Source organism: Sus scrofa, chromosome 3 (assembly GCF_000003025.6).
Source record: "Sus scrofa isolate TJ Tabasco breed Duroc chromosome 3, Sscrofa11.1, whole genome shotgun sequence".
Taxonomy (NCBI): Eukaryota; Metazoa; Chordata; class Mammalia; order Artiodactyla; family Suidae; genus Sus; species Sus scrofa.
Window position 1 is genome coordinate 89794727 of NC_010445.4, and position 14851 is coordinate 89809577.

The 14851-nt window shown below is 40.2% G+C and overlaps 1 protein-coding gene across 43 annotated transcripts in view; it reads left to right on the forward strand.

Moving 5' to 3' along the window:
- NRXN1 (neurexin 1) overlaps window positions 4700–14851 on the forward strand; it is a 1114780-nt gene continuing 1104628 nt past the window's right edge. For 16 of the 43 annotated variants that reach the window (XM_021088233.1, XM_021088242.1, XM_021088254.1 and 13 more), the window contains exons 1-2: window positions 5069–5234; window positions 8082–9763. In XM_021088233.1, the coding sequence (XP_020943892.1) occupies window positions 8992–9763 (772 nt within the window). In that variant the 5' untranslated portion in view covers window positions 5069–5234; window positions 8082–8991. Of the gene's footprint in view, window positions 5235–8081; window positions 9764–14851 lie in introns of all 43 variants that reach the window. The other 27 variants (XM_021088237.1, XM_021088235.1, XM_021088238.1 and 24 more) reach the window with 17 other exon arrangements.

Below are 14851 nucleotides of genomic sequence, written 5' to 3' on the forward strand. Positions count from 1 at the left end.
TTCCCTATATCAAGGGTGTGGCCCTACAAACAAACAAACAAAAAACAAGAAAGAAAAAGAAAATTCCTTTCCTAAAGTCTAGCGGTTGGGAATGGAAGGGATTGATTGTAAGCAGGGTAGGGGTAGGGGCAGAAAAGAGACAAAGTTTGGGTATAGGAGGAGAAATAAGTTCTTATAGACTATAATGCAGACAGGATTAACTATGCAACTAATTTTGAGTGAAATAACACTCCAGTCAGGGGCTTCTCGCAGATTTGGTTTAGTAGCTGCTTTGGGGGGGAAAGTTTTTTTCATCATTGTGGGGAAAGGGGGTGGGGATAGGCATGACAGATGTAACATACACAGGTTTGAGTAATGCCCTAAATTTAAAAACACTGCCCATCAAACACATGCCCCATGTTGAAACCTCTCTTGCAAGTGCATTGGTTAGAACTTAACCACTGTTCTCTAGAAACTATCCATGTGCTTTCTCTACTGTAGTTTGATTCCTTAATAATTATCATTCTAATGATTTGTAGCCATTAAAAGTCACATGCTATCTTCACATTAATGAAAAATTATATACTCATGTGGAAGTAGCCTAATTTTACTAGGCGAAAGTTTTTTCAAGTAGTGCAAAAGTATTTAACGTAGAGTTCTATTTCTCCTGAAAGTAATTTATTAAACTTCATGAGAAATTATGGGAATTTTTCTATACGAAATTTCCAGTATGTTTGTTCCAATCTATACCTAAGTCCAAAGTCCCAGACGCATTGCATTGTCTTGCATCTAAAAAATTCCTCTAGTTGTTGTATTGAAAATGAAGTTTACATAGCAGCATGTTCATAACTTTGTTCTTAACTATTCCTCAACTCTTGTAACTAGAAAACTAGTATTAGTTTATATAAAGGAAGCCGGGTAGAGACATTTAACCATAAAACAAATAAGATTGTATCTATTATTAAAATAACTTGTAAACAAAATAGTAGCATTCTGATTATGCAACAATGATATTGTAATTGATTAGAGGAATTCACTTGTAATCTGAAATTTAGTTGAGAGTATCATGTAATCTAATCTCTTCCCTAGTAATACCATTATTTCAGTAGAAAAAAATGATATAATTTTGATCCCTTAAATCACGGCAAATATAAAATCCCTTAAAATTATAAATCTTATTATCTCTTAAATTACCTACCATCCTTAATGTAAAGGTATTAAATGCATATCAACTCGTATTTTCCCTCATTATTATCATGCATTTCTTCTCAATCACTTATATTTGTGAAGTGAAAACCCCCTTCCAAAATGATATCAATCTTGAAATTCATGGGTATTTCAAAGCCTCTAGTGTGACTTAATGTTAATTGAGAAAGTAGGTGTTTACACTGATCTCCTAATGTTAAAGCATAAGCTATGATTGCAGCAGTAAACACAGAGTCTCTCTGTATTCATTTCTCAGTCAAAAAATCTTATCACTTAGTTCCATTTATTTTTAGTGTGGAGCAAGTTTCCATGTTAGAATTCTCATTAATATTTAATACCTTGTGGAGATGTATTTGTTTATGGTGATCATGCATTTCCATTTCATTGTTGCAAAATGTTTACTAGTTTATGGCATGAGATATTATTTATGTTTCCATATTTGGGTAGTCAGAAATTCTCCCAATCAGACATAATCATAAACAACCACCTTGATTTCACAATTATCTCATTTGTTTTGAGTAGTACCAAGGGGCAGGAGTTAAAATCCTTCACACACCACTGTAGCCTAAAATTGGTAGATTCCCTATGGTGATTGGGAATCCTAGTTTCCACCCCTCTAAAAAAAACACTAGGTACTTTTGATAAATGCTAAGTTGCCTCAAATTAATATCTATAAGAATCATTTTATATCTCACCCACAATCAAAAAACAATGATACTAACATTAAAAACACCACATCCATTTTCATTAAGATCTTTCATAATGTATTTGTCATTAAGGAAAGACTTTACTGCATTCCAAAACTGACTGTTTAGTTTCCTGGATCCCTCTTGATGAAACTCTTAAAGAGGAATAAAGGAGAGTTCTCTTATGGCCCAATAGGTTAAGGATCTAGCATTGTCACTGCAGTGGCTTGGGTCAGCTGTGGTGAGGGTCGGACTGCTGGCCTGGGAACTTCCACATGCCTTGGGTTTGGCAAAAAAAAAAAAAAAAAAAAAAAAAAAAAAAAAAAAAAAAAAAAAAAGAAGGAGAAGGAGAAGAAGAGGAAGAAGAAGAAGAGAAGAAGAAAGCAGTAACATTTACTAGCATCAGCGCTGTGCCAAGCAGTGTGCTAAGTGTAGCTGGTCATTTGATAAGAGGCAATTAGTATAGCAGGGTGTTTAAGATCACAGTCTTGAATTTGTATCCTTCTTTTCTCTTATATTGGCAGGTATGACCTTGACTATCTTGGCTAATCTCTCTTATGCTTCACTTAATCATTGGTAAAATGAGTGAAATTATAGACTACATTATAGGGTTCCTGTGAGGGATAAGCCAATTTGACCCCTAGCCTGGGAACCTCTATATGTCACGGGTGCGACCCTAAAAAGCCAAAAGATTAAAAAAAAATTAAAAAAAAAAATAAAGTCTTAAGAGAGCCTCTAGAAATATGCCATCACCATAAGATTCGCTGATGAATGTGCACAAAGATCTTAAGGGTATCATGAAGCCTTTTTAGATTCAATTGCTGTCCCTTCTATTTTACTTTTGCAGTAAGCGTTACCTCTGTAATAGATACATGTGGGCATACTTTATGTACTATTTTCTCTACAACCTATTGGTAAATAGTAGGAAAATAAAAAAAAAAGCACCTGAATTGAGTGGGCTATTTTTATGGTCCAAGTTCACTTGATGGCTCATTAACCTTAGATAAGGTGTTTTTCTGAGACTTAGCTTTACATTATTTAAAATTTCTTTTTTGTGTTTTAAAATCATGTTAACAGTTATTATTTCATTACATTTCCAAAGTTACCCTGTGAAATAAGTTAGCACTCACTAACAGCCTTACTTTACAGTTAAGGAATCTGAATTTCGGAGAAGTGACTTCCATTGAGTCAAACTAATGGGCTTGAAACTAATTTTTTTAAAAAGCTAATACTTACTCAACACAATTCTAAAATGTTTTATATTTATTTATTCATTTAACCTTCACAATAACAAACAGGTGTATTGGGAGCTATTAATATATCCATTTTATGGGTGAGTTGACTGAGGCATTGTAAGGTTAAGCATCCTACTTAAGGTCACAGCTGTTAAATGGCAGAGATGGAATTCAGGTACAGACAACCTGATTCTAGTTCCCATACATTTAATTACTTGACAACACTGCCTTTCTGAAGCCAATAAAAATAATAGAAACTGTGCTTCCTGTCTCCAAGTTATTTAGACTCTTTTACAAAAGCAAAGTATAAGTCAGGAGTTCCTGTCGTGGCTCAGTGATTAACGAATCCAACTAGGAACCATGAGGTTGTGGGTTCGATTCATGGCCTTGCTCAGTGGGTTGAGGATCCAGAGTTGCTGTGAGCTGTGGTGTAGGTTGCAGATGTGGCTCAGATCCCACGTTGCTGTGGCTGTGGTGTAGGCCGGTGGCTACAGCTCCAATTCGACCCCTAGCTTGGGAACTTTCATATGCAGCGGAAGCAGCCCAAGAAATGGCAAAGAGACAAAAAAAAAAAAAAAAAGTAAAGTATAAATAGTGTTATCAAAAAGAATGAGCTCTGGTTTCTCTGGAAGGAAATGAATATTTCATTTGGAATGTATATTATTTCAGTACTTCTGAATTTGTCTAGTTCTCACAGTTTCGCTTATAAGGCCTAGAGGCAGAAAATAGTCTTACCTTATGGCATTTGAGGCTGAAGCTATTAGATTTGTGGTGTTGAAATAAATTTGTCTGCTGTTTCTGCTCTAAAACTAACCCAAGCTAGGAATATAATAGGGTTAGAAATTTAAGTGTCCATAGGACTCAAACAATAATTTAGCCACACACTTCAGGCTTTTCTACCACCTATTCTGCAAGTTGCTTTAGAGTTAACTCCTTTGTCACCAAAATCAGCAATGCCTAATGGGCATGCCCAGTGATACGGTTAGAACCTTGCACCAAGTTTCACTTCCTCCAGGTTTTACCAGCTGCAAAAGCAAGGAGGAGACAGAGGGAAGAGTTAAAACAGGTACAGAACTTGATTCAGCTCAGGATGCCCATGGCCAAAGCAGAGCGTTGAAAGATAGGGGAGGCTGGGGGACGAGAGAGGCTACCAAGAAAAGCACCTTGTCAGACAGACTTGCGTCTGGTATCCAAGTAGGTGCGTTAGCCTGGTGAGTCCCTTTCACATCTTTTGGCACAGCTTAGGCAGATCTTGAAGGTCTCAAGTGATCACTCGGGCCAGGCTCACAGTAAGGGGTGGGGCAGGGACGGTGGATCTGGAGGAATGCCAGCGACTGTATGAATCTTGCCTTGCTCTGCATTCCTCGAAGAGCTGCAGCTTTTCAAGGGTTCCAAACAAGAGACCAAAGTGCGCAAGTAAAGCTAGGGCTCTTCTTAATCACCGACTCCTGACTCCTTAGTCCCTTCTTTTTGGCTGCTGAGCCCTTCCCTGGAACCCTCTCAGGTACCCTGGCCCAATCACAACTAAACCACGGATAAGTGGAATCTTCACACAGCTTTCCGTGGGTCTAGCCGGGCCTGGGCATGCTCAGTAGGCTACGTGGGTCTCTGGTTTCTCTCTCTCTTTTTCTTTCTCTCGGGTAGGGGAGGGTGGGTGGTGACAAGTTAGAAGCACTTGCAGCAGGTCTCCGCCCCCAGGATCGGGCTCCCACAGCAAGGGGACTAAGCAAAGGTAGATACACCTCGCTGCGTAGCATCCCGACCCGGAGAGGCTGCGCCGGCGGGCTGAGCCCACCAGTATCCCAGCCTGAGGACGGCCCGCCGCTCTCCATGGTACTGCGGAGAGCTCAGCTCCGCCCTTCTCTTTCAGAAGGACAGCACCCGGCGTCACGTAACCCAGCCTTCTCTGGCTCCACCACCACCTCCTCCTTCCCAGCTCTTTCCCTCTCCTCCTCCTTCTGCTCCCCTCCGTTGCCTGTTCTCTCTTCCCGCACTCCTGGAGATAGACGCTCAAGCCCGACGCCTCTGAAAAGGCAGCGGCAGTCGCCTTATCCAGACCTCAGGAAATTCGCTTTGACCGATGTATGCCTCAAGCTCTGGCTGGAGCTAAGGGGGAATAACCGTACAGGTAAAGAAGCTCAATTTGGGTTGGGGGGAGGGGTCGGGGCGAGGCAAGCCGGAGAAGGATATCTTTCCCCGTTGTAACTGAGCCAGGATCTGCCACAAACGCACAGGGAAGGATGGGTGGTGGGAGGGTGGAGGAGTATAGATCTTGATTGTTTTGCATGCAGCTTTTTAAATAGACGGTAAGAAGATGAGATGGAGGAACTGGGGTAGTAACTTAAAGACTGAATGCAGTGATTTGTTAGCAAAAAAAAAAAAAAAAAAAAAAAAAAAAAGAGAAAAAAAGAAAAGAAAATGGGCAAGTTGGAAACCAAAGCAATAAAATACACCTATAGCTACATCTTTATTTCCCTTCCCCTTCAGCCCCATGCTGTGCCTAGACTTAATTTGTGCAGTCGACTCCAGGCTCCAAGAAACTGCACTGGTATTAGAGATGGAGCTTAGAGACTGGGCGGGAAAGCCACGGAGAATTTTGGGTGTGCATTGATATTGAGGGACTTTGTAAAAGCCGGGGGTTGGGGGGGAGATAAGCACCTCTAAACATTCTAGCAAAGATTTCAGGTTCTTCATTATGGTAAATTGAAAGGTACATGGAAAGGTGTGTGTGTGTTGCATGTTATTATAAACATATTAAAATAAATGCAGCTGCTGCTGATGAACATACTGTATCGATCCTTCCAGTGGCTTGGGAATGAATTTGATTCTAGAAATGAAAGAAAAGATTAATGAGGCTGTTAGTCTGCTTTTGAATTAGAGCGCTTCTTCCTTTGGCTGCAGTGAGGTTGTTTTTCAGATCCTTTTATTTTATCCTCTAATTTGTGAACTCACCAGGTTTTTCCGGCACCTAGAGAGAATCCTTTTCTCCATATAAATACAGATACTCTTTCTCACACAATGAGCTTCCTCTAAGAACTGGGAGAGTCAGTTGACCTCCCCTGTGGTAAGAACACATACACACACACACACACATATGTATTTGTATGTATGTGTGTGTGTATATATATATATATATGTATATATATATATATAAAATTTCCCCTTCTCTCACATTCCTTAAAAATTGTTAAGGTATGCATCAGTGGAGGAGAGCAGGAGAGAGGGACAAAGAAAGGTTTTATGATCTATATAATACCAATTAATAAAATAATCAGCTCCAACCAACTAACAACAACAAAAATGGTTTTCTAATACACGAGCTTGTGGATGGTTCCAAAGCACTACTCCTGTAGTGAAATAAATAACAGATTTATTTCACAGTGACTGAAAATTTCACAGATTCCTGAGTCCACTTAAAAAGTGAAAGAATATTGAATAAAAGGCTATCTTAGAATGATATTTAAGAGCACCTTTCTTCAGGCTTGGCACTGGAGTAGACAAGATATGGCTGGTGATTGCTGATGGTGTGGAATGTTTCAGCCATAATAAATAAGCAACTTAGATTCTTATTTCAGTTTGCTAGTGGGTATCCTGTGTGCATGTGTGTGTGCGAGTGTGTGTGTGTGTGTGTGTGTGTGTGTGATTTGAAAGAAGAACCAGTCATCAGTTTCATCTGGGGAGGAACTTGAAGTGGGATCCCCTAGCTTGGTGGCTCTCAGCTGACACCTGTAGGGATTGCTCTGTACTGAAGAGAAATGCTCTCAGCTCCCTCCATGGAGGAGCAGCAGCACAATGCGGTGCCATAAATTACTGCTAGTTTCAGCTTGTAGGAAAAAAAAAGTGTTAATTGGATAGTAGTGAGCTTCTGTGTCCAGGCAATACATGGGTGTGTGTGTGTGTGTTGTGTGTATGTGGTTGGCAGAGATAGTGGGAAATGGTGAGAGAAATATGTGTTTTCTTGACATGACCAGATGATATATTTGTGATTTTTTTGTGTGTGTGAAAATGTGAGAGGAATGTTTGGTTTAAAAAAATGCCTTAAAAAAACAATTCACTAGTTATGATTTCTATACCATTTCAAGAACCTGTCAGACTAGAGTTGAATAAAGAGATGTGATTTAATACTATAGTGAGTGATTCAAAGATAGGGTTTAAATTCTAGCATCCTGGAACCCTAGCAGCTAAGGTGACACACATACCAGCTGCTGTTCTAACCACACAAATTCTAAGAGCTGACCACCTAAAAGTACTTGAAGGGGAGTTAAGATCATTATACTGTTAGGCAAAATATTACTTTACCCATCTTTAGAGGAGTTAGTATTATGGCATTTGTGACACAAATGCTGCCTAAAAAAACACATCAGACTCCAGTTAGATGTTTTATCCTATAATGGATTATTCCTTTAATAAAAAGGAAGAAAATACTTGTTTGAAATTTAAGAGAGACTCTGAAGAAATCATCAATATTTCTATGAAAAAAATAAAATGGTAGGAAAGCTGCACAAATCCAGTCTGGCACCTTCCAGTTGACAGTTTGATCTGCTTTGCCTGTTTAAAATCTGCTATTAACTGGTATTTGAATAGCTTGTATTTTTATTTTCCATGTAACCAGTGCACAGTATGAGCAGAAGTCCCTAAAAGCCTTTTTTTTCTATCCTCTTATATTTAAAAAAATTACTAAACTTTCTCAGAAAAAGTAAAAGATAGCCATAACCAAATACCTATTAAAACCTGGGAGGGTTACCTATCTACAATTATAATAAGCTGGAAGGATGTAATGGTTGATTGTAACTAATGTTGTATCTAATACTAACTATTAGGAGACATAGTTCTCAATTGTATACCAGATTAATAAGCTCCAATAAGGTTAATTCTAGCTTACTAACAACAAACAACACTGATTTCTGGGTTGCATAATGATTTATGTGATACATAACAGACTTTAGAACTTAATTTTAATTTTAATTCTCTGCAGATTTCTCCTTATAAAAAGACAAAATAAAACCAAAATGCATCACCAACACACAACCAATTGATATGCTGGCATCTTAGCTTGGCCTTGCAGAGGCGGAGAGGAAAGAAGAGGAGCTGTTGTGATTTCCCATCTAACAGCTTCTGGCTATTTCACAGCTTCTGAGTTTGAACCCTCCTGTTGGGGAGGGAAAAGGAGAAGTAAAATCCAGCTTGTGAGGCCACGTGCAAGGAATTCTGCTTTGGCTACAGTAGTACTGGAAGTCTATGATATGACAGAAGCAGCAGGCCTTTGAAGCTACTCTGGGGTTGATAAGTGCTGCCTTAAAGAGGCAAGGGACCCCCTTCTCCCTTCTGGTTTGGGACAGTACAGCTGGAGGAGAAACACTTGAGGCATTACCAATATCCAAGGACCCTGGTTCACTGCTGGCTTCTGGTACTTCCCTGGAAGTGTCTGCTTCTTCCCTAATTTTAACTCCTTCCCTTTTGCCTGGTACCACTGAGGTACCTGGCAGATGATGGTATTTCAAGAGTGAAGCATCAGTTGATACCAACACTCTTGGACTAGTTCATTGGGCTCAAATGGATGTGTGATTTCCCTTGACTTTCTCTTGACACCTTTTCCAGAACGTTACTTCCAAAGTGTATCCTCCCTTTGGTCTGGAAGTTCTGTGGCTGCTCTGTACCGCTGGGGTCTACATTTTCCCGTTGGGAGAAGACTATAGGGAGAGAGGAAGGGGTTACTGGAAGAAGAAGAAGAAAAAAAGAGCTAGATAAAGGAGGGTGCATCCCTCCCACTCCTATCCTTTCCCTTATTCAACTTATTTCCGGACCCTTATTTCTGCATCACGGTGTCTCGGACCATTTTGACCCTGTCGGCCCCGGCACCCCCCCGCCGCACCCCAGCCCCGAGCATGGGGACGGCGCTTCTCCAGCGCGGGGGCTGTTTTCTCCTGTGCCTCTCGCTGCTGCTCCTGGGCTGCTGGGCAGAGCTGGGCAACGGGCTGGAGTTCCCGGGCGCTGAGGGCCAGTGGACGCGCTTCCCCAAGTGGAACGCTTGCTGTGAGAGCGAGATGAGCTTCCAGCTCAAGACGCGCAGCGCCCGGGGCCTAGTGCTCTACTTCGACGACGAGGGCTTCTGCGACTTCCTGGAGCTCATCCTGACGCGGGGCGGCCGCCTGCAGCTCAGCTTCTCCATCTTTTGTGCGGAGCCTGCTACGCTCCTGGCGGACACGCCGGTCAACGATGGCGCGTGGCACAGCGTGCGCATCCGTCGTCAGTTCCGCAATACCACGCTCTTCATAGACCAGGTGGAGGCCAAGTGGGTGGAGGTCAAGTCCAAGCGCCGGGACATGACGGTGTTCAGCGGCCTCTTCGTCGGGGGGCTGCCCCCAGAACTGCGCGCCGCTGCGCTCAAGCTTACACTGGCCTCCGTGCGGGAGCGGGAGCCCTTCAAAGGGTGGATCCGCGACGTGAGGGTCAACTCCTCACAGGCCCTGCCGGTGGACAGCGGCGAGGTGAAGCTGGACGATGAGCCGCCCAACAGCGGCGGCGGGAGCCCATGCGAGGCGGGCGAGGAGGGCGAGGGAGGGGTGTGCCTCAATGGAGGCGTGTGCTCAGTGGTGGACGACCAGGCGGTGTGCGACTGCTCGCGAACCGGCTTCCGCGGCAAGGACTGCAGCCAAGGTAAGACCCGACGACGCCTGAGCCTCGGGGGCCTCGGCCTGGGCAGGGCACGGGGAGGCAGGGTGAAATAGCTCCCGGCCGGTGCATGGGGGTCTCCTTCACAAGAAAGTGTGCTTCCGAGAGAGCCCCAGTGAAGATCTGTTTCTGGCTTCTAGGCCTTATTGCTTCCCACTGCCCCTCCCTTGGCATCCTCCGGATTTCCAGGTTCAGTTTCTTCCCCAGAGCCCTTTCTACTAACCCTATTTCCTTCCAAGTGGCAAGGAGAATTATTTCTTTATTTCTCGAGGGTTCTTTGCCAGGCTGCTCCCTATTTTCCCTGGGCCCTGGCCCACCTGAATGTGTGCTGTGCTTTCCTATTCCATCACTGAGTCTGTAAGCCACAGATCTCCCCCATAAGATGCAGAAGCATCTAGAAGATTGGGCACACATTTGGTGAAAATTGAAGTCAGGAGAGAGTCACCATTGTTGAGAATCCCCATGTAGTTACCTCTGGTAAAGGGCAAGGGAGACAGGCTTCCTAGGCACAGCTGTGCCTTTTCTATTTGGTGAAAATTGAAGTCAGGAGAGAGTCACCATTGTTGAGAATCCCCATGTAGTTACCGCTGGTAAAGGGCAAGGGAGACAGGCTTCCTGGGCACAGCTGTACCTTTTCTAAGTGAAGTGTCAGGTCCTGCCCCTGGTTGTGAGGAGGGGGAGGGCTTGTGAAGATTTTCTTATTAAGAAGGCCGGAGGGTTCTGGGAATTAATGTTAGTTTCTTTGGTTATGTCAAGTCCAACATTTGTCAGTTTAATAAAATTATATTATTTCTGTGGTTTCTTGAAGTAGGAGAGAGGTCAGCTCATGTTTAGAAATGTTAGAGATTAAATAACCTATTTCTCAATTAGCAGATGACTTGGGAAGATAAATAGAGAAATTTAGACGTTGCTGGACTGGGAAGCTTCTGTAGACTAATGAACAGGGGATGCATATAAACGAGTGCAAGAGACTTTCTGAGGATATTCAGCTAATGATATTTATCTAAGTGGTGGAGGCCAAGCTGTAATTTCTGTTATTCTTAGGAATTGAAATAGTGTGAAATTAAAAACAAAACAAAACAAAAAACAAAATAAAACCCCTCATAGCTCTAAGTTTTATTTTCTCCTCTTTATAGGTAAAATTGAATCATTACTGTGTTTTTCCAGTGTTGCTACATGGCAATGACCAAGGGAAAATGTTGTTGTATAAATATAGAAAAGCCTGTGAACAGAAAGTGAGTGATATGAAAAAGAAGAAATATGGATGTATCTGTGGCTGAGTAGGAGAGAGAATTGTTAGGATTTAAAGTAGATAGCTTATGGGTGAAATCAAGACAATCAGCACATGGAAAAATGGCATTTATGGCTGAATTTTTTTAAAAAGGTGAATTATTAAATCTGATCTTGAAAGCTATAGGGACCAAAGCTCTATGTATGGCTGTATTTTATTGTATAAGGTCTTTTGGTTTTTTCGCTGACACTGCTAAGGGGAACTAGCCCTTGTAAATCTTATTAGACTTGGCAGTTCTTTCTTACCTGACTTTAAGGAGAAATGAAGACTTGATAAAATCTGTAATTGTTTAAACAGCACAGGGAGTTAGGAAGTAGAGAAATTTAGGCATTAGGAGAATTGTGTTGCCTTCATGAATTTATGAAAAAAAGTAAAGTGTTATTTTCTTGCTTTCTACTGTCATGAAGGTTTTTGTTTTCATGTATCTTTGCTTAAGTAACTATAGAACACTGTGTTTTCCATGGCTTGTACTACACTTCAGCTTGACTAGTAAATTTCCATGGATTTAGGATCAGGCTTTGTAGCTATGTTTTAAGAAAACAAAACATTACATGCTTTTCCTCTAACAATTATAACTTAATTGTAAAACATGAACAAGATAGGTACATTTGATGACTTCCTATTGTGTAATGAGAAGTCGCATACCTCTGCACTGATGAATAGAAATGAATTTAAAAATGAACATTATATTATGGGACAAATTGCTCTAAGTATCCCAATGCCACTTTAATATAGAGAGCAGACAATTTAACGAAGGACACATGAGATATAACTTCCTTCCTTAAGTTAGGAAACAAATATGACACAATGACAGCTTGTTCTATGTGGGAGGGTGTTTTAAATGAAAATTTTTATTTTTCTGTGCATTTTTAATGTAGAAATCTAGGGATATGCATAATCAGGAACAGTTAAACATGGAGAAAGCATGACAAAGTAATGTAGAAAAGAAGCAAAATTAGATGTTTCTGAAATGCATTTTATTTTGCAAGCGGATAGCACTTTCCATGAGATGAAGAATTTTGAAATAGATATGTAATTGAACAGTATAGTACCTGATGTATAAGGTAATTCAACCCAGAAAAGAAAACCCTATCAGAATGATTCTGTAGCATTGATTCATTTTCAAAATTTGAGCTGGAAATGGAGTGCCAAGATCACCACTAGTCATGAAGGGGAAACAAAAGGCTCGATTCCTTTGATTATCGCAGAAATGGGAGATGGAGTGATAAAGGCAGAGTTGGTCTCCCCAGAAGGATTGGCTCCATTTTGCTTATTTTCCCTGCTTCATGTGTGTCAAGTGACTATTAAATAATTAATTGAGAATGGATGCCTCTCCCAACACCAATCATGTATTGATGGCAAGGGATAGATGATTTCTATTCAGATGAAGTATAAACAAAGCCCTGCATCTAGCCAGTATTTACACTGATTGCCACATTAAAAAACAAAACAGCAATAATTTAAAAACAAGTAAGTCCATAACCATTAGAGAACATTTAGAAAAAAAATCAACAGCAAACATTCAACAAAATTCAAATGATATCTGGTCCCAACTACAGTTTCTTGTTTTTTTTTTTTTTAACTTAATGAAGAGGTCTAATGTTATTTTAGTTGCCTTTGTATTCAAAATACAGTAAGAATTATTAAAAAGAAAATAAGAATATTATTTTTTTTCTACACTGTCTTTAAACAACTTATGCACCTATAATTTCTAGGATATTTTCATTTAATAAGCTCACGTTCATCCTTACTCTGTTTATTCAGGCCTAGCAAATTTTATTTATTTATTTATGTGCTGATGGAAAGAAAACACAAGGAAGGTTTTGTGTCATGATCAGGTTAGTGACAGAGCCTGAGTAAGAGCACCAGCCCTCTTATTCTCAAACCCTGTATTTATCATGTCTGCTGAGTAAGGTTTCCAGTTTGTTAGGTTTGATTTATTTTCAGGTTCAGGGATTAATCAAGAGAAAGAGTGCGTGCGTGTGTGTGTGTGTGTGTGTGTGTGTGTGCGTGTGTGTGTGCACGCGCGCGCGTATATGGCTGATGGAACAGAACTAACTTATGTTCTTTGACCCTGAGAGTTAACCTCAGATGTCAACTATCCACGAATGTCATCTTTCCTGAATGATGGATGCTTATGAGATACATAGCTTTTTCAGTGAATCATACCCATCTAAGTGCCCTGAGACCATTATTATTTAATAAGTTTCTACTTAGGAGGACTAATAGTTTCCTAGCAGCTTAAAAGAATTAGTGAATTCTATGGCTACCCAGTTAAAAATAAGAATAAAAGTCTGATTAATGAGAACTTGTTGTACATTTAATGGTTTCCAGATTTTATGCATCTAGGGTCTCTTATATGAAAATTTCCAACTGGACTCTGAGTATCACTTTTATTCATTTTCTTTATTTAAATGGCCGTGAACACATGTGGCTTGTTGATGGCTGATTGCTTGATATTACTAAGCATTATTGTGATAGATACCATTTAATAAAGCCCCTGCTTTCTGTAACTTTACTAATGTGAACAGATTGGCAATCATATTCACTCATTCATTTATTCATTCATTCCTTTATTCAACAAATATAGTGCTTTATATGTGCCTGAATCATGGGCCCAGCAAAAAAATGGTGAGTAAACTCTCAGAAATAGTTCCTTACTCCCTCTTATTTCAGTGAAGAGGCACAAAACATAAAAAACAAATAAATGAAAATTTAAAATGATATGTATTTTGAAGGACAGGTATATGGTACTGTGAAAACTTAAAAGAGTGTGAACAGACCGAATCAAAGAAGGTTTTCCTGAGGAGTGGTATTTAAAATCTGAGGGATTAGAAGGAATTAGCCAGGCAAAGGCATAGGAGAAATATTAGGGCAGTAGTCTGGTGCAGGAGATGGCACAGCCCATTCAAGACCCTTGAGTATGGAGCTCTTGAGGAATGGGCCAAGTCATGCCTCTGGCAAGGATTTTAAACTTTTTATGAAAAAGGTGGAAAAGCAGTGGAGGAGTGTAATGTGGAAGTGGGGAGGAGGTTATCATTGTCAAATTTCTATTTCAAAAATGTCACTCTAGCTACAGTATACAGACCAGATTGATAGGGGCCTGAGAAAAAGAGAAAACATTATTTTTGTTTGTCAGTCAACAACATTTGTTAAACACACACTATAAGCTGTAGATTGAACTAGGGGACAGAGAGGAAAACAATATGCTTTTTCTAAGGAAGTTAGAATCTTTGTGAGTTTGGTTATGTATAGAACTCTAAGGCCATTTGTTATTTGGAATGCTTTGGTTTCACTTGTAAAAAACATTATCTGGACCTGTTATGTGGATTGTCATTTGTCTTCTCTCAGATGTACCCATTGAATCTATAGCCTCCTGAAGCCCATAGGCAGTGTCATGCTTTATACTTCCCAAGGATCTCACCCAACATGTCTTCCTTGTGACACTATATTGTCATTGATCTGTTCTAGGCTTTCAATATTTTAACTGCTACAATAAAGGAAAATATTATGTAGATACTTATAATTTTTGTAAAGTTAAAAATTTGTAAGTAATTACTGTATAGGCAGGTACTGGACAAAAATGACTCGAGAGATTTTGCCAGAGCTTTGTTTGAAGTCCACCATTGGAGGAAAAGGTGGGTCACTTGTGCTGAAAAACCTTGAGTGAAATGGAAAAATTCATAAATAATTTTGATTTAGATAAGATGTTCTTGGAATCTCAAAGTGTGGCAGTGAAAGGCATCTACTGCTCTATCAATAAAAGCTTATTTCAACTATAA